The 27415-nt window shown below is 42.3% G+C and overlaps 1 protein-coding gene across 3 annotated transcripts in view; it reads left to right on the forward strand.

Moving 5' to 3' along the window:
* ANO10 (anoctamin 10) overlaps positions 1 to 27415 on the forward strand; it is a 1555753-nt gene that overhangs the window by 472691 nt on the left and 1055647 nt on the right. For all 3 annotated transcript variants that reach the window (XM_069648836.1, XM_069648835.1, XM_069648837.1), the window contains exon 8: positions 2431 to 2505. In XM_069648836.1, the coding sequence (XP_069504937.1) occupies positions 2431 to 2505 (75 nt within the window). The remainder of the gene's footprint in view (positions 1 to 2430; positions 2506 to 27415) is intronic.

Genomic DNA, 27415 nt, shown 5'->3' on the forward strand with positions numbered 1-27415 from the left:
ATACTCTTCTGCCAGGTACCTTTTCACAATCACTGTAGTTCACTTCACCCACTTGGCTTTGCCTGGTATACTCTCCTATCAGGACTTTCTTTCAACATGTATTTACTTTCAGTCTTCTCTGCGACACTGTTTTATTTTATAATGTGGCTATGTGTCCAAGACCCCTTTTTATGGACTTATAGTCAGTCAGTTTATATGTATTTCGATCGACAGACCATATAAGCAAAAAAGACAAAACACTGCGAAATACAGATTCATAATACATTATCATAAAACATCACAACTATTTACAGAGTATAATTCACATAAATGCAGTCCAAAAAGCTAGAAAGATAAAATATGAACATATAAAAAAAGTTCATATAGTTCTTATAAAATCTCTTGGGTGTGAAATCAGAGAATACATGCAATGTAAATTAGAAGACTTGATAATAGTATGAGTCTGAAATGATCATGATCAGGTAACTATAAACGAGCGGAATTAGCTTTAAAAAAAACCCACAATGTGTTCACACATTAATATGCAGGTAACAGCTTTAAGTAATACAACTTGTTCTTGCCCTCTATGCACTCATCAAATAATTCACAACGGAATACACCACTAGATCATCTTTTGAGTTAGAACAAAATGCTAAGGCGTCGTGTACAGTTCTAATTGATCTGCTCCTGAAAAGCAGCGTAAGATATCTCTAACTAGCATAATAATATAAAGGACAGAATAAAAGAAAATGTTTTACGTTCTCAATCTTATTTTCACACTAGGGGCATTTGTTGGGAAGGTCATGATTGCATTTATGCAATAATTCAGCCAGGGGTAGCGTGCCAAATCGGAGTTTGAGGTATTGCCCCCTAAAACATTTCGGAGAAACAACACCTAAATACGTTTCGTGTGCAAAGGTCTGCGTCAATTCCCAATAGTTCCTTCCACTCTCATTACTTACAATATCAACAAGACTTCCACTAACTGCGTTGCACCTAAGGGCTTCCTTGGTCCATGTTTTTGCATTCCAGCTGATGGATTGGGGTTGTGACCAACACCCAGTGGATTGAAGGCATCCTTTAGGTGTTTTATCCAGTGGAGTGATCAGCCTCCCTCCTGGAATAAAATCTTTAAGGTCCATTCTATACACAACAAGTGCAAGAGAGGACTACATCCTAACCCTATGGAGTAGGGGTTTGACTTACATAATGGCCTGATTCTCAGTGCATCAACCTCTAAGAAGACTAGAGTGTTAGGGGTGCTACTGTAAAGCCCAAATGGTTTTTAATACGTTTATTTTCACTTGTGGTTAACCTACTGCAGTTCATTCCTCCCCACAACTAAGGCCCATAAAGTGTTGCTTGTCTTGACTGGGCAGAGTAAGATTCCAGGTATACCTTTACTGCCCCTTTTGCCTGACCATAATTAGTTCTGTCAATGGGACATGCCTGACCCTCATAGTAGTGTTCTCCAGTCCTCTTCCTCGTCCCAGCGCGAAAGTGGTGTGCATTACTCCTTTGTGCTTCTTCGTCCCAGTCTTAAAGGGATATGTATTTGGGACAGTTGGAGTGTATGACAATAGGGAAGACTGATAATACCCTACAAAGGAAGTGGAAGGGCAGGGTGCATTCTGACCAGGGAAAGGGGGATACCATGCCTCACCTAAAGGTACCTTTCCTCCATTCCCCAAGGACCCTCCACCCAGGTGATTCTCCCTGGCATATCCACCACCAGGGTCGGGATCTAAGAGCAATCGCTCTTCCCTGGCCTCCTGAGAGGAAGACCCTAGGGGAGTAGATGGGAGGATGCCCTCAGGTTCCTCACACTGGACACGGAAGACATACACATAGATGCCATCACCTTCTATCAGGCTTGAGCTCCATGCTGCCAGTGCAGCTTTTTTTAAGGCCTTACATGGGAAAGCACTTATTTTTAGAAAAGGAATTGCCACCGTTCATACTGTAACCGTTATATCCTTCAACATATTTGAGCATCGATCCGGGAGCTGAATATTCTAACGATAGCCTAATGGTGTGATGGGCATCTAGACTTTTCAAGCTACCAGCACCAAAAGTTGAAATAACTTAAGATATTTTATTTGATTTCCATAGATTGTAGATTGCCCACCTTGTAGTTCCTTTACTCTATGCTAGCACAAATTGAGATGTTGTTTTTTACATTATTGTTCTGCTTGGGGGCAGCAACAAGATGAATATAAAAATAGCTTAACCAAAATTTCAGATAAGCAAACATCTTCTCAGCTCTGAGATTCCTGAAGGGTTGGCCATGCCCATGTGACACAGTGACAACTTAGTGCGACCCGGGCGGATCACCTGGGTGTTGAATCAGTTGACTACCTTTTCAAATCCCACATCTGTTTTCAAATTACATTGTGTTAAAATTATAATGTGCTGTAAAGTGTAACTGACTTGGTTTCTTTTTTTTCACAGTTCAACTTTTTGAATTGCTTTTCGTCACTCTTCTACATTGCGTTTGTGCTGCAGGACATGAGGCTCTTGCGACAGGTAAGACTTAAACCCAGATTGCACTCTTAGTAGCATCTTCGCTTTAGGTTTCCTCATGTAAATGACTTATTACTATGTACCTACATGTCACTTTGCTACATTCGTGGGAAAAAGTAATGGCAGTATTAACACAGTGGTTTATTTACTAGGCATTGACCACCAATATTTTAAATACGTTCGGTAGTTCATTTCATCCAGCACTGAGATGCATTCCTCAGTGTTACAGGCCATTGGTTAAAAATTGAATAAATTGATTTTGCACCATTTTGACAATGTACCTCTAACAAGTGAAACCAAGTTAGGGGTTCAGAACCTTAGTGTAACATGGAAAAGTAGCTTGAAGCTAATCTCTTTGTAGGCAGGATGGTTTCATGAACCTTTCAGATATTTAGAAAGCAGTTTTATACATTGAAACATTCCAGGGCTGGTAAAGAATGCATGAAGTCTAAAAACTATTTAGAAAAAAGACAAATTGCATCTATATTTCTCACTTTCTGATACTGACCATGTCTTCCTCAGCCTTTATAGGTAATGCTTGTTTTTCTTTTACTCTCTTTACAGGGGGCTGCACGCCCATTGCATGCGTTCAGGCTTCCCCTCTCACAGTGACTTCTCCAGCCTTGACATTCAGTATTAGCAACACTCTCATTCCAGTTTATCTGGGTCTTCTGCTCGTTTGGTTTCCCAGTGTTTCGTATTGGGAATGGTTTCGCCAGTTCCTAACCCCATAGCATTTTGTCTTCTCTGGAATCCTCACGGCAGGACTGCTCGCCTCCCCGTTTATGCTTGTTCCGCTTTGACTGGCACTCGCTGTGTGGAGCTTCGAGTCTCTGGCTCCTTGCTTGTTTCTGGTTTCAGCGTCTGTTGCTGGTCACCCGGCCCACCACCGACTTCTAGTGGTCTTGCCACCAGAAAGGAAGTGTTTCTTCCCATTGAGGCTCCCTTTCTGCTCTGATCCTCTTGTTTAGTTAGGATACTCGCCTTGTTGCCTCCAGCTAGCGGGCTTCTTTCCCACTACACTACCGCTGGCTCTGCATAGCTTTGCCCCTTCAGGGCGTGTTTCCAGAGGCTCAGCTCTGCGTACCGTGCATTCTCCTGCCTGTGTAGGAGTCGCGCATGGCTTCTCCAGTCTCTCTCCATTCACATTTCTTATTCTGTGCACATACGTCATCACTATCATAAAACATGTGTCCTTTATTTACGGCAGCCCTTATCTGAAGCCAATAGGGAGGAAGAAGGATTGATGGCACTTGCGATAAAAAAACACAATCACATGTATGCAGATAAGGTCGTTCTTTCATGGAGGTCCTCATTGGACTGGGAGTCCTAGTCCCTTAGAGGGGAGTCACTCCCATTGAGGTCCTACTTGCCCCAACCTCTAGGGAGCGTCTTGTGGAATGGGCTCACCTCCCTAGCCTCACAGGAAGTGATTCCCCTCTGGGAAGAAGGGACGAATTGCAGGGACTTCATTTCACCAACATGCCAGGGGTAGCAGAAGTGACATCACATGACCCTTGACCGCTGCTGATATCACATGACGTGATGTCATTTGACCCCATTCTGAAGTGACATCACAGGAAGCAATGGAACACAACCTTTCACCCTTTGGCAAAACAAGAAGTGGCATCACATAGAATTGATCCTAAGTACACTACGAAAAATAATGTTACAATATCACTTTAATGTAATATAAATTTCATACAAGAATGGATCACCATATGTATTGTTAATATCAGTGTGTGTAGGCCCATATTACCAACTTACTGTGAATGCAAGCAGACTTCCAAGGCCAAATGATAATGATGTGTTATTATATACCATTTATGCTTACACGCTTTTTATAGAACAAATATACATTCACTATCACCCAACCTGTGTTGGTACTCATTTATTAACCTCAGCAGGATAAAAGGCTGAGTTGGCCTTGCCGGAATTCGAACCTGCAGATCACAAACACATCGCAGAAGCGATTGCTCAACCCACTGAGCTATCTTCCGGTTATAGCTATCTTACCAGCTATAATAAAATTAGCAATGTCTGAATATTCTCAAAGTCAGAAAGCAAATTGCACTCTGTAGTGGATACCATTAAACTGGAAACTGAGATTTAACAGCAGGCCAGTTCATCTGCAGGTCTAGTGCTAAATTGGTAACTGGAGGGATGGCCCGACTATGGCAGAACATTGGGCTCGAAATTCTAGATCAACAATGGGGGCTGTTCTGACGTATAACGTTTTCTGGGGACTACTGTTTGACTTGAGTAGGCCTAGGTCATTTCTATTATGTCAAGATAGATACAGAAACACTTTGAATGTGAAAATGCATCAAAACAAGTTTCAGACACAAATGAATTTTAAACAATCAGCTTTTTAAATTTATTTTTGCTGCTGGATGCATTTAATAATCATGCATCAATAGTTTTTCTGGGTGAAATAAGTCTGTTGAAAAAAACACAATCGGAAAGTACAAAAAGTTCATTCACAAGAACAGAGTTTGTAAGGAGGTTAATTATTATTCTTAACTTTTCCTCAAGCAACTGTTTATAGCAAGATAAATTGCAAAATAAGAAAGTGTTTTGAAAGAAACACTGTGAAACCACCACCTATAGTGATAAGTGATAAGCATGTAGTCCATACATAACAACCAAGACAAAAGTAATGAATGAGAAAACTCTTGGTTATTGTAGCCAGGCTAGAGGGTGACCTAACAAGTGGTCGACGTCTAGATATTGATCAAAGAAGATGTTTAGACCAGAAGGATTATGGAGGTGCTGGTCGGTAAGACGTTTCGGCTAGGTGCCTTCATCTTGGGCCTGGGATAGGTCTCCCTTAGGGCCTGCAGAACTCCCTCAAACTGGAAATGCAGTGAATCGCATAAAATGGTTTAGGCTTCTGGCAACCGACTGTGAATGGCTTGCTAGGTTGCAACTGTGTGGTGAAACGCAGGAAATGCGCAGGGTACTGGTAAAGTGGCGACTGTTCACAAGGACATGGAGCCAGCACGTAATGGTGGCTGGATTGGTCTTATTTATCCATATTGCCTTTAGTTGTCCTGGAAGTCGGAATCCCGGGCTAACTGTGCCGGTAAAGTGACGGCTGTTCACAAGGACATGGAACCAGCACGTAATGGTGGCTAGATGGGTCCCGGGTTCGCTGCAAGCTGGCGTATGTGGTCGCGTTTGTATATTGCGACTAGAGGGCTCCGTTGCAGCTGGGGAACTCAATATACAAACGCAGCAAACCCGGGACCCATCTAGCCACCATTACGTGCGGGTTCCATGTCCTTGTGAACAGCCGTCACTTTACCGGCACAGTTAGCCCGGGATTCCGACTTCCAGGACAACTAAAGGCAATATGGATAAATAAGACCAATTTCACCACACAGTTGCAACCTAGCAAGCCATTCACAGCCGGTTGCCAGAAGCCTAAACCATTTTATACGATTCACTGCATTTCCAGTTTCAGGGAGTTCTGCAGGCCCTAAGGGAGACCTATCCCAGGCCCAAGATGAAGGCACCTAGCCGAAACGTCTTACCGACCAGCACCTCCATAATCCTTCTGGTCTAAACATCTTCTTTGATCAATATCTAGACGTCGACCACTTGTTAGGTCACCCTCTAGCCTGGCTACAATAACCAAGAGTTTTCTCATTCATTACTTTTGTCTTGGTTGTTATGTATGGACTACATGCTTATCACTTATCACTATAGGTGGTGGTTTCACAGTGTTTCTTTCAAAACACTTTCTTATTTTGCAATTTATCTTGCTATAAACAGTTGCTTGAGTAAAAGTTAAGAATAATAATTAACCTCCTTACAAACTCTGTTCTTGTGAATGAACTTTTTGTACTTTCCGATTGTGTTTTTTTCAACAAAGACTTATTTCACCCAGAAAAACTATTGATGCATGATTATTAAATGCATCCAGCAGCAAAAATAAATTTAAAAAGCTGATTGTTTAAAATTCATTTGTGTCTGAAACTTGTTTTGATGCATTTTCACATTCAAAGTGTTTCTGTATCTATCTTGACATAATAGAAATGTTCTAGGCCTACTCAAGTCAAACAGTAGTCCCCAGAAAACGTTATACGTCAGAACAGCCCCCATTGTTGATCTAGTGCTAAATTGGCCACATGTCAAGCCTGCATGGATATACTATTCAGACTTCAGAGGTTGGCAAAATACATACCATTGGGAGGGTTCATAAATGTGCATTAGAGAATTTAGAGGAGCGCACTGTAAGGAAGGCATGGTATCAACAGTAAGACAGACACAAGTGACCACAGTTCAAGGGTGTTTATTGAACATCAACAAGGGTATGATAAACACTTACCTAATCCTAAATGTACAGATGGGAGCAAGCTACGACCATCAAATAATAATAATGCAGTCCTAGTGGAGTCTCGTCAAACTAAACGGGCCTATACTAAAAAAAAATATTGCCAATCCTTACTTCTAAATACAAATAGTATGGGGGTGGTGTTTATGAAAAAGAAAGAAGTGTTCACAAAAATGATATGTCAGGATCCCGTCCCCACATTTTCAGCACGGGACAAGGCAGTACACTCGAGTGTAGCTCTCTCTGGCTTCTACGGCACGAGGATACAGTTCAATTACAAGCATCAGGAACTTCTGTGCCCAAGTCTCATTACTTATCAAAGTCTCTTGATTCAGAGGGTCTAATGTACCAAAACAAACGAAAAGTTATTTTTCCTCTTACAGGTACTTAATTCAGGTGATTCACTCTTCACCCTGGATCCCCCTCTGCCGGGCTCAGATCCCTTTTATACAATGATTGTTACTTTGGATCCCCCCTCTCAGAGGCTCAGATCCCCTATTACAATGTTCAGAGAATATTCTTTTTCGGGTGACTCACGGTTTACCTCGGACCACCCTCAGCTCAGATCCTTCCTCTACACAGTTAGTCTCCCTCAGCTGGGCTCAGACCAATTTCAGTTCATATTAACTATCGAAGACATTCGAATGTGCACAGGGTTTAGCTTGACCCGTTGCCGGACCACTTGGATTTCTCAATTCCTTTTTACATTTGCCACCTCTCAGCTGGATACCTAACAAGGACCTTTGAATGAGCACCCATGTGGTGCCGGACCCCTCTGTTTACGGTATCGGTCTTTACTTCTAAAGTTCAGTCACTCATCTGCTGTTCAATTATGTTTGCGTTGCTCATCCCATATGCTTCACACACTGTTCTTTTCCGATTTCTCCATACAATGTTGGCGCGTGCAACGTTGGCTCCAACAAAGACTGGTCTGGTATCAGTCTCCCTGACACACCGGCTGTGCTGACTTTACTGGCGCTGCTTTGTTGTATGAGCCAGGGAAAGTACCATGGCAACAAACGCTCCTCCCTACCTTGGCTATCAACGTGGGAAAGCCCCGGGTACCTCTGACACACAATGCAGGTTTCTTCGGCTTTAATTCCAGGTCTTATGTTTGTTATTTTCGAAGGCTCATGTAAGTAACAGTCTTTCTCTGAAAAAGTCAAAGGCACTTCACTCCTTGCAACCCTCTCTGGTCTTGCAGTCTTTCTTGAATAGCCCTTCTTTTATGGATGTAAAGGTGGCTCCCTGGGTAAGATTAAGTAGTTGGTATGGGGTCTGTAGTTCACCTATTAATAGGGGCCCTAAGTAACATCTCTTTAGATTTTCTTCCCATCCTAACTGCTCGACTAATCGTTCAGAATTCAGAGCGAGTTCCCTAGATTTTCTCCTTCTATGTATGTGTCATGACCCTTACTCCTGGCCCTCACTGGCAAGTCAGCCTCCCAGCTAAGGCTAGGTGCCGGGCCTCCATTATGCCCTCAAGGGTCTTCGCACCCCATCTAAAACTCTCGCGGAGTCAGTCCTGGTGCCTTTGATCATTATGGAAATCGCCATTAGGATGGACTATTTAAATGGGACTACTTCTTCGGGGATTTCAGCTAACATGGAGGCACTCGCATAACTCAGGTGGAAAGAACTGAGCTATGCGGTATAGTGTTTAGGGTGTGGTAGGGCCTGGAACTACTTTATCGGGACTACTTTACCTGAGATTATTTAAACCACACCCAAACAGCAGAACACGCTTCGTGTTATTCTGCTGTTTGCAGCGTGACGCTCACTGTGCCTAAATCGGGTCTCCAGTTTCCCTTGATGTCTGCGTATCCTGTCTTCACGAACCTGAAGGGAAAGAGAACATTGTTAGTATAATCATACCTGTGAGTAGCCTCCTGTCTTGACTCATCACCGGCAGCCACCCGCTTCAATGAAGATACTCGATCCAGTGAACTCCATTATTCCGGCTCTGCATGTCTTCAAAATACAACAACCTAGAAAGAAGAGAGAGAGGGACAGCATTAGAGAGAGTCTAATCACATTTCCTCCCGAACGACGAAAGCCACCAGATCCGTACCTGATTAGTCGTTGCGTAGTCAGCATTATCCGGGAACCTCACGTCGCTCCACGAAGACCACAGCGGCCTGCGAAGAAGGGAGAAAAAACACAGGTTAGCAAAAGGACAAAGCGGTGCTGCGCATTGCGCATTACTCACCGGGCAGCATCGCGCTCAGCGTGCCTTCGCTTGCTGACTCGTGTTCATCTCCAATTTGCACAACAACGCCAATACATCTTTCCATACCTAAGGGAAGAGGAAAAAGAAAGACTTAATTCTTAATACAGAAGGACAAGAAAGAAAGAAATAAATACCAAGACTGTAAAGCAGCAAACCTACCTTGTCAAAATGTTGTCGCACCAGGCCTGGACTCCAGCAGAGCCCGCACCATTGAAGCAACTTGGTTGCCACACGCCCTCCACAGCTACACACCCCTGCCACGAGGAGCAGGACGGAGAATGCACCTTATAAAGGATCAAGGTGAGGAGAAGCCCTCGGGGGAGGTTTCGAACCCAAGGGAGGTGGGAAGACACTTCACAGGAGACAGTCAAGACTTTAACCCAATCCTCCTGTATTTCAGGCCTCACCTTCGTCTGGGACATTATACAAGGATCGGGGAGAGGGTTCAAGGTGCAAGCCATCCAATCAGGGCTGAGTGGCGTCCCCGTGGATACCAAGTGAGCATAACAGTATGGTTGAAGTAACCCCTGTGGTAATAGGGGTCGGGCCTGTAACTCGACCAATTTCATCAAGTTTTCCTGAGGTTAAGGGTTCCTTCAGTGGTTTATTCTGAATCAGAAAAGAAACAGGTCTCAACTTCGGATAAAGTTTCAAAGTCGTCTGACCCTTCTGAGTCTGAATCTGCTGAAGGAAGTGACTTAAATAGATTGGTCGCTAACCCTGATGGACCCATGACTGATGGTAACTGGGTACCAACAAAAAAAAGGTTCGGGGGGGTTTAGGGCACTCGGTCTAATAAAGGTGTAGCCTGGGAGTGTGTCTAATAAGACTTGGGTTTTGAAAAACAAGTCTTGTTGACCAGTTGTAATGTGCAGCTGATAGCGCAAAACCTCTTTTAGAGTGGATACACGGTCAGAGTAAAGGAGTTCAACAATTCTATTTTCTCGAGCGTGGGGTCGGGCATGGATTCACATGTTCATGAATATTCCCCATCGTCAGGCTGGGAATCCTCGGTAAAATAAAAAGTTTCACTTTCACTTAAAAACTGCATTTCTCCTTTAAACCAATCACTGTCCTCTGGGTCATACTGCCACCATCCAAGGACAGTCCTTTCCATAAACCCCTCCTCTGGCAGCCATCTTCAGATTGTTACTGCACGCTCCAGTGTTGGGAGTCCTCAAGTTTGCTCTCCGAGCCATTGGTATGTTTTTTCATGGTTTTCAGTGGAAAAAGCTCTATTTTTGTTTCAAAGGAGCCTGTGTGATCTTTTCTCCATCTGCTGACAGCAGGGATCAGTTGTCGGTGAATTTTATCACCCCACAAGTACGAACATCGTTGAGGATTCTAGAAGGCCATTAGGCCTACTTCCTGCCCTCCGACCATGACGGACGAGAAGAAGGAGGGAAGGTCCCTCTTCAGGCCCTGCACCAAATGCGGGCTACAGAACTTGTTTGTGGAGGACAAGCACCTGCAGTGCCTCTATTGCTTGCACCCAGACCACAAGGAGGTGGAGTGTGAAATTTGCATTGGGTTCTCCAAGGAGACAGTGAGGGACAGGCACAGTAGACAGGCGGCGTGGCCCAATGCCAAGACCTCTGACCCGTGCTCCAAGCAGAGTCATGCCTCACCCAGGATCGGCCAGTCTGAGGAGCTGTCTTCCAAGTTCTTTGAGGGCTCCTCATCTCCCAGTCCAGCGGGTTCGCCGCAGAAGCGGGTCCCAAGGTGGATAGGGCGAGATCGACATCACCGCCACCTCCATTGCCAGCCGGCATTCAAGCTCATCCTCGAAAAGGAAGTAATCTACAACGGCTAAACTGCACAGGCTGCAGAGTTGGCGACTGCTACTGCCACGACAGCTAAAGGCGCTGACCCTGCAAATGTAGCCCCCGCAGCTCAGAAGGTGCCCGTACTCTTAAGGTGCGACATTGCCGCAGTGACTTTGGCAAAGACTGCTGGCACACCAGAAGGGGCAAACAGGCTCAGGCCCTGGTTCAAGACCCTCGTGGGGGTGGAGGAGGCGAGGAAGCCCCGAAACAGCCATCCAAGTCCATTGCCAGAGCCATGGAGGTCTCATCCACGGTCAACGAAGCCCAGGAGTCCTTGCACACGGTCCACGAGGAAGTTCAAGAGGAGTATGGCAGCTGCGATGACGGTGCAGGGCCTAGTCTTCCTATTCTGCCTTCTCATCCGAGGGACATTTCCTTGGACATTCTGTTCACCCTGCACACCTTGCTGTCAGAGATCCAGATGAGGATGCCTCCGGCACCTGGGTTACCTCAGGTCCCCGATCAGCCTCCGGCAAAGAAGAGTAAGCGTCATTCGATGCCCCCATTTCAGCCTCTGCCACCATGTCGGGTCTCTTCTCCCCCACCAGACCCATACACTGGTACAATGTCCTACCACATTTTGTTAAAAGTGCAAGCAAGCACAGGTTTAGACACAGACAGATTTTGTGTTGGACTTACAGACATTGACGGCCCTTAGAAACATCAGTTGAGGGAACAATCCCTTTAGAGTTAGTGTTAGACGCTCCTCTGCACACCAGAACACTGCTAACATCTCCACAACACCTTCCCCGGTTTCCCACACTACTCCCTCCAGGGTTCGAGACTCACGTGATTTGGTTACCCCAAAGGAACGAAAGCTCCGTACCAGGTACAATGTACGTGCCCGGTTGCAGCCCTTCCTGCATTGGCAGTTGCCATGGAGAACATACAGCAGAAGGGGCGGCGCAACACCTCCGCATCGATCATTCATTTGCTCACGTGATTCAGAGCGGCGTTTCCCACGTGACCATGGTGGACGTCACATGACCCAGAAGCGCACAGTATATAAAGCTTGATGCACGGAGCACTCACCGCTTCTCAGCTGTCTTTCGACTCTGTTTGGCGCTACGTTTTATATACGCTGTTGGTTTACCTTGATCTTGGATCTTTCACCTGGACTCCCTCGGATTACCCTTTTGTACCTTGCTTGGAACTGTTTACCCATTGCTGAACCTCGACACGACCCTCACCTGTCTTCGGATCATCCCTTGGTACTTTGCGGGACTTCTACGCCATTGCCCTTTGGGAACTCAAGCTACGTCTTCAGCTCTACAGGTGGCCTATCCTGTGTCCACGCTTGACTCCGTTCCCTGTTGTTCTGGGGACCGCCTCTCGTCTGAGTCTCGAACCTCCTTCACTAGGTTTCCCGGGTTTTCCAACCACCGGATAGGTAAGATTATTCAGATCCTTTGATTCTTGTGTTATATTGTATTTGCCTGGTACTTAACCTCGTTCTTTCTGCAGCAGCATCGGTGTTCCAGAGGTTCCGTGGATCCGGGAAGTAACATCTCCCATCTGTGGCTCCAAAGGTCGCACAGCGGGGTTCTTTTGGTTCCCCTGTGCGTCATTTGGGGACGGAGGTCTCAACGGTCTACACGACACTCAAGTCAGAACAGTTAGGGCCAGTTAGTTATTACACCAACCCCGGGAACTTTATTAAATAAAGATTTGTTACTTTTGAGTCTGTATCTCTCTTGATACCATGCCTTTCTCACAGTAAGCTGGAACGATTTTCTGAATTACAAAAAGGGCATAATATGCCATGATTTGCATTCTGCAGAAGCTGGTGAAATGGAATGGATTCACAATTTGGTATGAATACATAAAAAAATCGTTCATTACGGATGTTCTCTTGGATAACATGGTTGCAGAGAGTACATGTATGTTTCCACATGTATGAAATCTGCAAGATTTCATTTATAGTGATGTTTTTAGTTTCTACTACTTGTAGTAAGTACATTACGAATTCCCGTGGATGCTCCTGTGTGTTTATGGTGAATTGTACTATTACTGTACAGTATTCCAATTCTTGCCTTATACCTGATACACTGTAAGTGCTGTTAGGATTATTTGAGGCATTTCTAAGAGGAACGAGCATTTTCAAACACAACTGGTCAGAGCCATTTAAGTAAATGTTGTGACCAATCGGTGGCAATTGGAAGAGAAGATTGATTGCTACATTTGCATAGCAATTTACTCCAGTTGTGTTGCTGAATTTAAATGGAACAGAGAGTTGTGCCTCTGTATCCTTTGATGGGCCTGCAGCTGTTTTTTGAGAAGAGACATTTGTCTCTTTCTCTTCTGATGGAGGTACAGTGGCTTTTGGACTAGAGAGTTTTGTGGTTGTATTATTTGATAGAGCAGCAGCTTTTTAGAGGTGCATGATGCATATCTAGATGGGGGATGTACAGTGCACATAAGCCTGTTGTATTCTAGGATGCAATGAATGTCAGTACTGACTTTGTTTGCATCAAAATTAACTTGTAATAGGCCATTGAGTATATGCAGATGTGAAAGTGCTATGGACCTCATACCTTCTTTAACGACTGTTCTGCCAATGCCAATCAATGCGTGATCTAGAGTTATACCTTGCAATTTGTGAATAGTGATAATATATGCAAGAGATGGAGAGAATTATTCTCTGCGTACGTACTTGTCTTTGAAAAGAAGGAAATGTGCTATTGTGCGGCCTAATATTTTAACTTCTGCAGGTTTTTCAAACTGGATGTTGTCATGCGGATATGTTCGGGAGCCAACAACTGTACCAATTTCTCCATTGACTAAACCTTGTTCTACGTCAAGGTTACGTTTTAGAATTTCTCTGCTGATTAGAAACAGAGTTAATACTTTTTCTATTCCAGCTGTGTTGGAGAAATATTCTAAGCTATTTAGTCATGCTGTTGCTCTTCTTTACACATAAGGAGTGTCATGCCATGTACTTCTAGCTTGTCTTTGGGGCTGATATGCAGTATGGGTGCATTTCCTTTTTCAACATTGTATTGTTGAATTGACTACAGCTTGCAAGGGTGTTACGCTCACCTGGTTCCCACAGGGGTGTCGGGCGGAACTGGACAGCCACGGTCTCCACCAACGTGATGCGTAGTGCAGAAATGACTGACTGGACTGGCCCACCTAGCTTCGTCTGCTTGACCCGTAGAAGTAGTCTCCTAAAGGCGGAGAAAGGGAATTAGCCATCCGTGGAGTTGAGTAATAGCCCCTCACTGCGTCCCCATTTATCACCTCTGATATTCCCGTTCACAAAGCTCACCTTATAGTTTTGAATGAGGAGCTCTCCATCCTGCGAGGAACGCAGGGGCGCGTTGATGGCCAGTTAGTTCACTGGCTTGAGGCTATTGGAAGAGTTCTAGACAAATCTTGGCTCCACAACTCCTGGCGAAGGGCCGTAAGTATATAGTTCTAAAGAGTTCAAAAATGTCTGAATAATCACTCTTGTCCAATTCCTTTGTTTATCTTGCAGCTTAGACGCAAAAGAAGATATTTCTGTGGCAGCTGAAAGCATTCAGGTAAGAGTCTGTGCTATCCCACACTGTCCGTTAAATGATGCCAAAGTTTAATTCGCTGCTGTCTCTTTTCTTACAGGTGCGGCGTAAGAAGATTTGGCGTGCTGGTGAATAATCCCTCCGGCGGCAAAATCAGGTAAGTATATGGTGGCAAGAGATTGTCCTTATTTGTTCCCCCTCGGCTCACCTTGTTGTTTTCTTGTCCCCCTTAGGTGCTGGAATGCGGCAACTTAATGATGGAGACAGCGCCGGATCTTAGAGATGCTGCGAGGAACGGTGAGTATGGCGCGGCACTGCTGCTGGCGATGCGCCTTGTTTAAAATAAAGTCTTTTTCTCGTTCAAAGGTGCGATGAATCCGGAATCAGGTAAGAAACCCAATAATGTTCTTGTTCTAACCTTTCTTCTTCTTTCCCTTCTTCCTAGGCGCTCTGGACTCGAGGCGGGCGTGGCACGAGGCTGGATGCTGACTGCAGGCATGGTGAGCGTACGCTGCAGGATGCAGAATAACGCGAAGCGTGTGCTGCCCTTCGGGCGTGGTTTAAATAGCCCCCAAAGTAGTCCCAGGTAAGTATTCCTTCACAACCACACTCGAGTAACAAAATAGTCCCTAGGTAAAGTAGTCCCTTCCAAGCCTCACATGGGCTTGGATCTCTTGCAGCATGGTCTGCATCAGGTAAGTTTTAACATATGAGCCTGGCACCTATGGCGCCAGGACTGTTCCCCCATATGAGCCTGGCGCCATAGACGCCAGGACTGTACCCATATAGCCCCTAACAAGGGTTGCTGGGCTTTCTCTGGGTAACATGATGCCTGCTTCCGGGGTTGCTGGACTTGGTCTGGATGCCCGGGGGTAGGCATCATGACAAAGGGTTTGCATTAAGGATATGCATTTTATATTTTGTTGAGTTCATTGTTCCATGACATCAGGAGCAGATTTGTTTTGCCCATGTAGCTCATGGACTAGTCTTCTATTTAAGATGGATTTTGCATCTTTAGTAAGCAGACCAGTTCTAATGCTTTTTAAAATGTGACCATAGGGGAGATCTGCATGTTTTGATAGTTCTCTGTAGTGAAAATGTTGCCAGAGATTTACATTTCCAATGCTGCCTAGTGTGTTATGGCATTGTTTGTGTCCTAATGTTTTGAAAATAAGTTAACCTTTTACTGGTGTTCACAGTAGGAGGTCTCCGAAAACAATAACGTGTTTTCATGCATTCCTCCAAACAATTCTTCGTAGTCGGTATTTAGGACTTCTTGCATTCTGAGATGAATTAAAGCCAACATGAGGTTTGAAACAATGCTCACTTCATCTATCAGAAGCACTTTCATTTGTTTCAGAATTCTGCGTACTTCAGTAGCAGCTTTTGCTGATAATTTGTAGTATTCTTATTTGTTTTGCCGTTCTACTGGGAGGAGCAGTAGTCCTTTGTTGTGGGCAGCTAAACCGGTGGGGGCTGTTACAACAGCTGAAATGTTGTTTGCTAAGTCTTGCAGAAATGTGCTGATTAAAAGAATGTTTTGCCAGAACTAGCTTCGCCACTTTCATACAGCAGCAGAAGTTTATAATTTTTACAGCTACAAGTTTTTGTTTCATGTTTAAAACCATTTTCAATGTCTTCAGTGACTTCTAGATAAATGAGGAGGTGTTCATTTAGCTGTGATTTGAGCACTGACAAGTCTTCAGATTGTTTAGATTGATAAATGGTATTTTCTACCTCAGTCAAGGCTGTTTCTGCTTCATTTAGAATGAGTGGTTCTTCAAGTGGTTCTTGGCTTCCTGTAAGAGAAGGTTGACTGCGCTCAGGAGTGTCTTTATCTAGTAGAGCTTCAATGCCTTCCTCTTGTTGGCATTTAACATTTATTTGTATTGTTTGAAATGTACCTTTGTTATACTGCTTTCATTTGCCTTGAATGCAGCTTCAAATGAGTCATGGTCGCCTAATAATTATTTGGCTTTTCTCCAGAGTTTTAAAAAGCTGTAGTAGGGCTATGTAATAACGTTCTCTATGTTGCAGAGATTTAAATGATAACTTTATATGATTAATTAGGCTGGATTTGGTAAGTTCTAGTAGGCTTCCTTCACAAGTTGAGACTGAATATTTGCCAATTGTCTCATCTGGTGTGACATTGTTTTTGTAGGAGTAGTTTTGGGCTATATCATACAGGCAGAAGTTTTCCAAAGCAGTACTTCTGTTTGGGTATTATGTGTCAATTACATTGTTTTTTCAAACGTCCTGGCTGTTTGATTCATTTGTTGCTATTGGTAGGATACTAGTTCTCTTTTTAGGGTTAAAGCTGGACCAAGGTTTAGCCAGACAATGTTTTCAGATTTGCCATATAAGGCTGTACCGGTTAAACGGTCTGCAGCTTAGTAGCACCCGCATTCTCTATGGGAGAGCGTTTTTTATGCCAAAGCTGTACAATATTTATGAGAGTGTTTTGTCAGATGATATGCCATTCAAGAGGTCTTTTAGCTCTGTTTTCTCAGCTTTGGTGAGATAGGCTGTGACATATCTTGCAACTGCAGTGGAATTGTCTGCAATGTATTGTATGTCTATATTTGCATTCCACAAAAGGGCAAGGATTGCATTGTAATCATTGATGTACTTGGTTTCTTCATCCCTTTAAATGTTGTTTGTGATTTTAGGGGATCTGTCTTTTACACTGTGTCTGACAGAAAACATCAAGCTATTTACTTGTCCTTTTTGTGTAAACTGGTCTAGGGAAGCCAAAGGGGCATTTGGTATGGTATTTACCTTTGATTTTATATCTACGTCAGCAGTATTTGCCACACATATGTTTTTGGAAGCGTAAGATTTATATACGTAGGTCACTGTGTGGTTTCTGAAGGGATGTCGCAGGTAATGTATTTTTCAATAAACTGTAAAACGGTGGGATCACTGTCATGGCCAATTTTGGGAGCATCTTTTGTCCATGAAAGCATGTGGATGTGTGGTGCTCCTCCGGATTGATATTCTTTTCTACAAAAGAAGTGTTCCACTTCTCTGAATAGAGGGGTAGTTTTATTGCAGATGAAGTGCAGCATGGCAATGAAGCGATGGTGAAAGTACCTTGATACATTGACAGGGTCAAGAGAACAAAGTATTCTATATCTAAATCAAAGTATTTTATATCTATTCTCTCTTTATTTAGGTTTGCAGTGTGTAAGAAGTCATGCACGTCATCCTATGCGTATTCCGCACAACTTAAAGTAACAAACCATGTGGGTGGGCCTAGGTTCCTTAGCATACAACGTATATCAGCATGATGTCGGACCAGTATTCTTTTGTACCACGCATGTTTGCCAAGCGATTTGTGTTACCTGACTGCAGAGCTTCATCTTTGTCTTTTATCTTTTGAAGAAGTTGGATAGCGGACATGTTTAAAAAATTAGAGCCTGTTTTTAATGTGTGTGCAACTCCATAACATAGAGTTGCTAGTTCACTTTCAAACAGGAGGTGGAAAATGTATTCTACATTTTGTCTGAATCTGTGGTCTTCAGAATACATTTGTAAATAGCGATATTCTGATGCAGTAATTTGTGTGGATCTTTCATCATATCTTCTTCCTCTTCCTTTAGGACAGAGTAGAGGAAACAAACGTGCTTCTACACTCTTTACCCATATGCTCATTCGCAATCCTTTGGCTTGATTCATTTGATATGTTTCTAATGCATCTTCTGTGGTGTTTTTCGAGTGTCGCTTGTGAATTGGCCTTGGGTGAATCTTGAATTATTTAGGTGGTTTCTCTTAGGTTTTCCTCTATGTTTATATCTCTGTAGTATTCATTATTTTCTTTGACATATTGTAGGACTTGTCTAACTTTGTTTAAGTCGCCGAGGAGTTGCCACATTTGTTTTTCTTTTGCTAGTACGCCATTAACTAGTAAATTCAAAGATCGATCTATTGGCCGTTGTTCTCCTAGAGTTTCTACATTTTCTTTAAGAGCTAATGGCAAATAATACTACTTTGCCACAAATGCCTTTTAGTAACTCAGATGGAGGCCATTTGGCTGTTTTCGGTTGAAGATGTATTATAGTTTCAAATGGGTGTACTGTTTGGATTATAATGCTCTCATACAAGTTCATTTGTTGGAAAACTTTTGCAAGTGGGAATATTTCTAAATTATTAGTGATAGCACATTATGGCATTTGGTTATTGTCAAGCTATGTGTTGCGGTACGTGTAAACTATTCAGGGGTCAGTTATTTTGTATTTATTTTCTGTTGTTAGATATAAAGCTAATTGGAACCGTTGGGATTCCTCATTGTCCTCTATTTTGTAGGCCATATCTACTATTTGTGTGCTCTTCTTATAAAACGTTCTGCAACAACAAACACATACTTGCTCTGGTATTTCAGCAGATGTGTTTTGAAACTTAGCTATTTCTTTTTTTAATGTGTTTGTTAGGAGGTTGGTGTTTGTGAGGTTTTCGCTAATGTTTTCTGAAGTTACTGAATTTTCTAAGTCAACTTCAGTTCCAAAATATTTACTTTGCATGTTCTCTATTTCTCAAAGGAGTTCTTTGGCTGTTCCATGCAGGAGAATGTTAATTACATTTTACAGTTCTAGAGCAGGAGTTTTTGCATGCTAAAGACTATTGACAAGATTTCGTATAAAGGAATGATGTGGTGCAAGATGCTTTTGCAAGCAGTTTCTGAAACGCAGTCTAATGAATGTCCTCACAGTCCAGTGTGACTGCGCAGGAGTCCATGGTTTGTAAAGTTTTCGTTCTACTTTTCGTCTTTTAGTTTCACATAGTTTTTCGGTAGCTTCTTTTTTCATGTTATTGTAAAAGAACATTAGTGGGTATATGTGATAATGGTGAAGTACTTTTAGTAAGAGAGGTTGTGATTTATGAAGGTAGGAGGAGTAGTTCAGAAAAAGAGTGGATAAAGTTGTGTTATGGGTGGTGTAGTAAAGTATGTTAACTATATGTTGTTAGAACAATTGAAGTATAAGTAGTGCTGTTTGGGAAATTACAAGGAACAGGGCAAAAATGGGTGTGTAAAAAAGATGCATATCTAGGTTATTTTTGTGCTGGTGATTTAAATAAGAGAAGTGCTGTGTTTGTGGTGCAATGTATTTGTAATGTTTAGCAGTGTTTTTAAAGAATAGGGACACTGTGGCCTAGTGGCAATACAATGGCGGATTGTCGTTGCAGCAGTGTTTGGTGTTTTATAGTAGTGTTTGGGAAAGAACAGTACTTTATATGCAAGGGGAAGTGTTGTATATATATATACTTTGGTAGTATACACAAATGTGTGAGCAGGTGGAAAATGGTGGCACTGTAAGGGATATAAGGAGAGAGGTTGGAAAGTATGACATTTATATGGAATGGAAAATGCTGAGCGTTTAAAAATGTTTCTTTTTAGGAGCATTTTGTTGAAAGTAAAAAAATGCGTATGTGCAGATATAGCAGCACTGTGTGTAACATTTCACACAAAAAACGGAAAAGCAGATGGAAAAGATTTGTAGAATATTTATAAGTGGCACTTGGTGTGTGAAAGTTTAATATGTTGGCAGCGATTACTGGCAACATAATAAACTTCCACACACCAAGTGGTTCCATTGTTTGAAGGTGTATTTTGAGCAGTGTGGATTACAGGTGAATCTTGGATTTGAAGAATTTGATGTTTCCTGGTAAGGAGTACTAGGAGTGAAGTGGGCGGACTTGCTCCCATTTTGTGAAAGTATGGCTACTTTGAAGCATCCAGACATAATTGTAGTTCACTTTGGAGGCAACAGTTTGGGCTATGTCACCGAAATCTTGTTCTAGATACATTTGCAAAGTTAATGGAGCCATGTTCATGTTCGAAGAGTGTGTTTTCTCAGATAGCTCAAAATATTTGGAAACGTTTTAATTTATTTTGGCCACAAATCAAGAGAGCAAGGCGCAATATAAACAAAGTCGTATGTGTGTTTTTGCAGGATGTTGAAACTACATCTTTTCACAATGAAAATATCAAGTTTGATATTCTGAATATTTTTTTGAGGAGATGGAGTGCATTTGTCTGATGTCGGAAATCAGATTTTTCTTTTGAATATCCAAAATGCACTAAAACTATTTTTGTGGATTTAGGAAATATGCTGTGAAGTATTTTTGTTTTAGTAGTTGTAGTAAATAAAAAACAGAAAAATAATTAGAAGCAATTTTTGTAAAGGTTTGTTAAAGGGACATTATGGTAACAAGTAAAACTGAAAAAACACAGAAATTTGCTAGTTATGGTAAGCTAAGCAACCATAACTTGCATCACCACTGTTCACTGCTAAGACTAACACCCAGGACATCAAAGATGACATCACAAATGTCATTGAAGACCTAATTGATGACATCACATATCAAATTAATTCTGATGAAAAATGTGTACAAGGTGTTGTGTTTACAATGTTGGTAGCAACATATCAGGGATGATCGGGAGTGCTCTCATGAAGTACTTAATGCATTAAAACATTTACTCATTTAAACAAAATGTTATATTGGAGTGTTCTTGTTAATACAGGAACCTAATCATAGATACACATAGGCAATGGCTGCAGCATGCACCATACAAGTAGAATCTTTTTAATCTGGCAATTTTGGCTAGTAAAATAAGGAATGCTACTTTATCAGAGTTTTGAGTAATGTTAAACATGGAATAAATAGTTAATAATTCAAGACTTACTACATACAAACAATACATTTGAAGACCCAAACTGCATACCAATCAGAGGCACATAGAGGGAAACTAAAGTAAGGAAGAAAGAATCAAAATCACCAGAAAATGTCAATAACATTAAAGTTCATCATCATGTATGCACATCAATTGTGTGTTTGAGGCCAGTTTATTGCCTTAAATATGTGCAACATGAGTTGACACCAAACCCTAAGTAAACTACTTTAAGAACATAGAATAAGGTTAACGTCTAGAAATATAGCACCTTTTCAATGTTTATATTCTGACTGTCAGTGAACAAATACCACCTGGCCTAGATATGTCAGTGAACAAAAACAAGTGGGCCAGATATGTGATGTCATCAGTGATGTCATCTTTGATGTCTACAGTGGTGGCGCAAGTTATGGTTGCTTAGTTTACTATAACTGGCAAATGTCTTTTTTTTTTGTTTTACTTGTAACCATAAGGTCCCTTAAACAATGTCTTTGCCTGAATATATATTCAGGGAAAGACTTTGTTTAAGGGACCTTATGGTATATATATAATGCCTCAAACGTCGCATCCAGAGTAACAGACACCAACTATGCCGTGCAGAGCATAATGTTCCCCTGGTGACTGGAAAACAGTGCAACCAATCTAATGCCTGGGTGATATTTCTAAGATGAGGAAACTGGAAGGAAGGACTAATTAATCAGAAAGAACATTACGAACGGTAAGTCATTTGTTCTTTTGAATTGTATAAATATTGCTCGACAGAAGAAACAAAATGACAAATGCAAGGGTCAGGGTTACGCAACTGCAACATTACACTTTATTCTATTCTATAGGTTTTTTTATAGCGCCAACTCGCCCGCAGGCCTCAGAGCACCCACATGACAATACAAACAGAAAACATAGGCCACCAGAGGCGGTTGGGCTCATGATATACTCTGCATCAATGGAAATCTGTATCAACGGAAGGGAGAGAACTGATAAACCTAAATTCCTCCTTCATCGAACAGATGGGTCTTAAGCGCCTTCCTGAACTGAGTAGTGGATGGCAGCTGTCTGATGGGCAATGGGAGATTGTTCCAAATCATTGGTCCCCATGCACTAAAACTTGAGTCTCCATATTTCTTGAGTTTGAAGCGTGGTAAGGACAGAAGGTCCTTATCATTCGATCGTGATGTTCGTTTTTGTGGTAATCTCTTGATGCGTGATTGCAGCGGTGCCACCAAGGCACTTATATACAAGACAGGATGCCTTGAATTGGGCCCTTTGCTGGACAGGGAGCCAATGTAAATTTTAGGTTCGCTGCTGTAGTGCCAACAAGTAGGCTGTTACAGTAGTCCAACCTAGAATTGATAGTTGCTATTGCTATAACCGCCCTATTGGCTTCTGAGAGATACGGTCGAATCTGCCGAAGTAAATGAATCGTGTAGGTACAGCTAGAGCTTACAGCAGCAACATGCTTGTTGAAATTAAGATTGCAGTCATATGTCACTCCACGTGTTTTTACGTGGCTGGATACCTGGATACTTGATCCTCCAACCTGGAATGCTTCATATTCAGGGCCATGTGTCTTAAGTTTGGCTACCCTACCAACAATCAAATCTCTGTCTTCTTATAGTTCAAGGCCAAGACATTTTCTCTCATCCATGTTTTGATGGCATTGAAGACCCCTGTGACCAATTGAGAGTTGGCTTCGTAGGAGCCAGACAATTCTAGGATGATCTGGGTGTTGTCTGTGTAATTTGCATATTTGACAGCCAGACCATCCAGGAGTTCAAATAACAACTTGGAATAGAGATCATATAAGAATAGAGACACACTGGACCCTTCGAGAACCCGCCAGCAGAGGAGAACCTCCCCGGACTTGCTGTCCCCACGGGCTACCTTAGCTCTCCTAGGTCCTAAAAAAGATCTGAACAAGTTGGTTGCTGATCTGGAGCATCTCCCTACCTAGTTTAGCCTGGCTGCCACCCTATCATGATCAACAGGTCCATTAGGAGCAACATGCCCACCTTCCCCTAATCAATGATTCCAGATAGGGTTGATTTAACCTCCAACAGTGCGGTCTCCGTACCGTGTTTTTTCCGGAATCCGGACTGTCCATTGGACCAGGAGTCCCCTCTCCTCAGCGAAAGTGTCATATTGCATACATGCAACTTTGTCGATAATCTTAAGAAGGAAAGGGACGTTGGTTATAAGGCGGTAGTGCGGTGACTCAAGTGTGTCCAGGTCTTCTTTTTTTAGTAACAGAGAAATCCAGGCCTCCTTAATGCATTCAGCAACCTTCCCTTCTTTACAAGAGTGATTGATAAATAGTCTAACTGGGACAGCTATGCTGACAAGGTATTCCTTAAACAAGGAAGCTGGGAAAACCTCACCCATACAATTGGTAGGTTTGAGATTGTCAACAATTTCAGTTGTGATCTGCTTGAATGAGAAGACGCCAGCTTCTACGTTCTCATCCTTACTGTCGCGGGCCGATTTCTAAACCCACTGCCTGATGCCTGTGCAAATTAGACAATGTGTGCCCTTGGTGGGGTTTGACCTTGTCCACAAAAGTATAGTGGATTTTCTGGGGCTATGCATCATCAACAGCTAGCTGTGTTTCCTGAGCTTTTCCCTTGAATTTGTTTAAAATGTTGAATAATTCTCTGGTGCTGGTTTTAGCACCCAAAATACATTCCTCCAGTTTAGCTTTTTTTGCTTCTAGAATGGTGTCTCTGTAATACTTAGCTGCCTCTCTATAAAGCCCGAGGGTGTATGCGGTTGGGGATTTCCGCCATCCTCTTTCAGCTACTCGCTTAAGCTGTTTTGCTGCCAGGACATCTAGGGAAAAACCACTGTCTAGCACTGAGATGAACTTCTTTCTTACCAGCAAAGATTTTAAGGGGAACTAGTTTATCAAAAGCCTGATTTAAGATATCTCGTAGCTGAGCTGTATAATACTCCAGTGACTCATTGACCAGGATAGCCAGCATTGGGGGAAGTAATAGATGTAAAGCCCTCCAACGAGGCATTACAAATACATCTATGTGGGGTGGGTTCCGGGTTTAAACACGCTCTCACTTTGACATGGCCTTGTATCAAGATAGAGAACGAAATGAGGTAATGATCAGACCAACAGCAGGTTTTAACATTGATAGATGAGATAATCTGATTTCTAGTCAATATCCAATTCAGTGTGTTGCATGCATGTGTCTGGACATTATCATGTTGTGTGAAGCCCACACTCTCCAGGAGGTTCAATAATCCACCTGCTTCTAGATTAGTAGAGTCATTTGCCCATAAGTTAAATTCTCCTGTCACTATAAATAGGGTGTGGGGTTTAATGTGCGAGCTAAGAAAGGCAAGAGGGTATTCCTGGAAGTCAGGTAAGGTGGTAGGGGGACGATACATAATATTAGACTATGAGCTTTATCGATTTGAGCATTTAATGCTTAAAAACACTATAACTCACATGCTCTAAATCAGTGAGCTGCCATTACAATTGCTATGCAAGTGGACACGTTTGTTACATCCTCTGCTAGACACACGTTGGAGGCAAAAGTATTAGCACTCCTGTGCCTTGTTCAATGAAGGATTGTGAGATACCGCACAAACACGTGTTTGAATCGTGTGTACTATATCTAACATTACCTGTCCAAGGGCACTCAATTGAGCTGTTTATATACTATTACATGTAAAATTGTTATGTATTTACAGGTCAGATCAAGTATTTCATTATCAATGTTTATGATATAGAGTTGTGGCTGTGGCTCTATAGTTTGTTACATGACAGCTTACATACGAAAATGAAAGAAAAAAATATTCTCTAATGTTTTACTCGTCCATGTAATCTCACCAAATGTGTCATACTGTTGATGCTGCAAGATCTGAAGATTCATATTCAATTTGGTAAAGTTTCATGAACATTTTCACATAGAAAAAGAATGTTGAAAACGAATGTGGGTTTTCCCCAGATCCCTCACACCTCAAAATCGGCTGTTCCAATTTTCAAAGTTTTTAGTACACATGTAGCTCTTCTACAGACGTTGTACACATTGAAACAAGTTTGAAAATAGGATCAGCCACACTTGAGATATTTTCTCCTTAAAAAGAATATATATATACATTTGCATGCGGCTGACAGTATAACATTACAATATAATACACCTATGGTATGACAGGTCAAAGGAGATCAGGGAAACAAAGGAGCATTGTTCAGCATCCCCAGAAAACAACATATATTAACACAAGAAAAAACTAAACAAAGAAATGCTTGCAAAAAGAACTTCATCACTCTACAAATTAAACCTCAACTCACACTACATCATTGCCTCACAATGCTCACTTTTAAAAGATATGAAAGATAGTTTTCAATGCTTTTAGAATCTTGTACATATGTATTTATGATTGTGTTTTTTGTAAAGAATTGATTAATTGTATCTTGATTTATTATGCTTTGTATTTATAGCTCTGTTAATGGCTCAACACGAATACATGTGGAATTTCTTCTTCACTTTTGATATTAGATAGTTTACTTCTGTGCTGTGGTTAAAATGAGACTTATGAAGTAGTGTAGATTAAAGATTCATTTGAAGTGTGGGTGGACTTTTTACCATGGAAATATATCATTTGAATTGAGTGTTTCTACATTAACATTTGTTTTCACAACCTTTATTGGTAGTATTCTTTACTTTGTATTAAATCCATATAATATAGTGTATCTACTATAGTTAATGTTACAGTTAATTTTACAAGATACTTTGAGTGGTACCTGTGTTTCTTTCCACTTTTTTGCTAGCTCTTTTTCATTTTCAGATGTTATCCTGCCCACCAAGTCTCGTAGGGTCACCAACTGGTGTGTTCCGCCTTCTCCACCTGCTATAACCTCCTCCAACCATCATCCTTCTCTGGGATTTTTACTCTGTTAGGGTTTCTCCCCTCGATTGTGCACTTCTTTCTGCTTTGCTTCGCCTTCTTTACCACCTCTGCCTTCTGATGTTAGTTCGTTAACACCTTGTGTCACTTTTTTCCCATGATATTACCAGCTCCTCTCTGTTACTGTCTTCCCCTAAAGCAATCGCACCCTCTGTGTTGCTCTTCCTCTCATGTTACTGCCATCTTCTTAACTCTCATTTAATCTAATGTTACCACTTCGTCCTTCGCTCTCAGATCTTCTGGTGATTCTGCATACCCCCCTCTTAACTCTAACCACTACTTCCTGCACCGTAGTTCTTTCTGATGTCACCATCTCCACTTTAACCTTTTCAACTCTCACCGCCTGCTCCTGGGCTTTACTGCTGCCACGTCTGCAACCTCTTCCATTTCTCTAGTCTCTGCTTCTTCCAAGTCTCTCCAGTTTCCACCCACCACCAAACTTGATCCTCCAGCTTTTCCAACCCGCAGTGGCTGATTGGTCTCCCTGGGTTTTGTAATGCTCTCCCTGGGTTGGATTATTTGTGAGTCGCTACACCTCAGTGGTCGAAGTGAGCAGGAACGGTCGGGAGCGGTGCTCCTCTACTTTTTTAAATTACCTTTTACAGCTCCTATACTTTTATTTTAAAAAGAAACCGTTCCGGAATGGTTTCTTTTTAAAATAAAAGTGTAGGAAGATGTTGCAGCTTGCACTTTCAGTGCACTGCACTGAATGTTCCCTTAAACAGTAAGTGCAAGAGTTTGGGGGTTTGTTTTGTGTGTGGGAGGGGGCGTGGTGATGGGGTTTGTGGGGAGTGGGTGCAGGCCAGCAGGGAACACAGTTCCACTACTTCTTTTCGTACTCTTCGACCACTGCTACACCTGGGTTTGGTCATTGGGAAAGGGACCCCTGGGGATGCTGCAGGCTTAGAGGACAGGAGGAAGCCAATAACTGGCCTGTTCACCATCTTCAATTTTATATTCCCCATCCTGTTTCTCACTGGTCCACCCTGTGGTCAGCAGAGGTCATCCGTGCATTCAGAGTGTGAATGCTATATATTCTTTTGAAATGCTGGGCATTGTCTTCATCCGTGAATAAACTGAGTACAGATGATGAAATTGTGACATTGTATCCTCTGTGAGAGAATGCTCTGCTGAGAGCCAGCTATCGTAATCTTTTTTTTCTGTTTGATTCAATCCGTGGCTGAGAAGCATCCTACTTGCGAGATTGAATCCTCAGGACCCTCTTCATCACTGGACCTCCCTTTGAAGTTGGGAACTGACTTCCCTGATGTTGAAGACTTATCTGTAACAATGTTAAAACCCTTGATTCTTTGGCTAGGTGATTAGGGCTAACTCCACTTAAAGGGACATGAGGATTTCTTGACTTTTAAATCTTGGGTGTGCTCAGAAAGAGATTCATGCACTATCAGTTGGGGAGGAGATGACTTATTA

This window comes from Ambystoma mexicanum, chromosome 2q (genome assembly GCF_040938575.1).
Source record: "Ambystoma mexicanum isolate Mex_15411 chromosome 2q, UKY_AmexF1_1, whole genome shotgun sequence".
Classification (NCBI taxonomy): Eukaryota; Metazoa; Chordata; class Amphibia; order Caudata; family Ambystomatidae; genus Ambystoma; species Ambystoma mexicanum.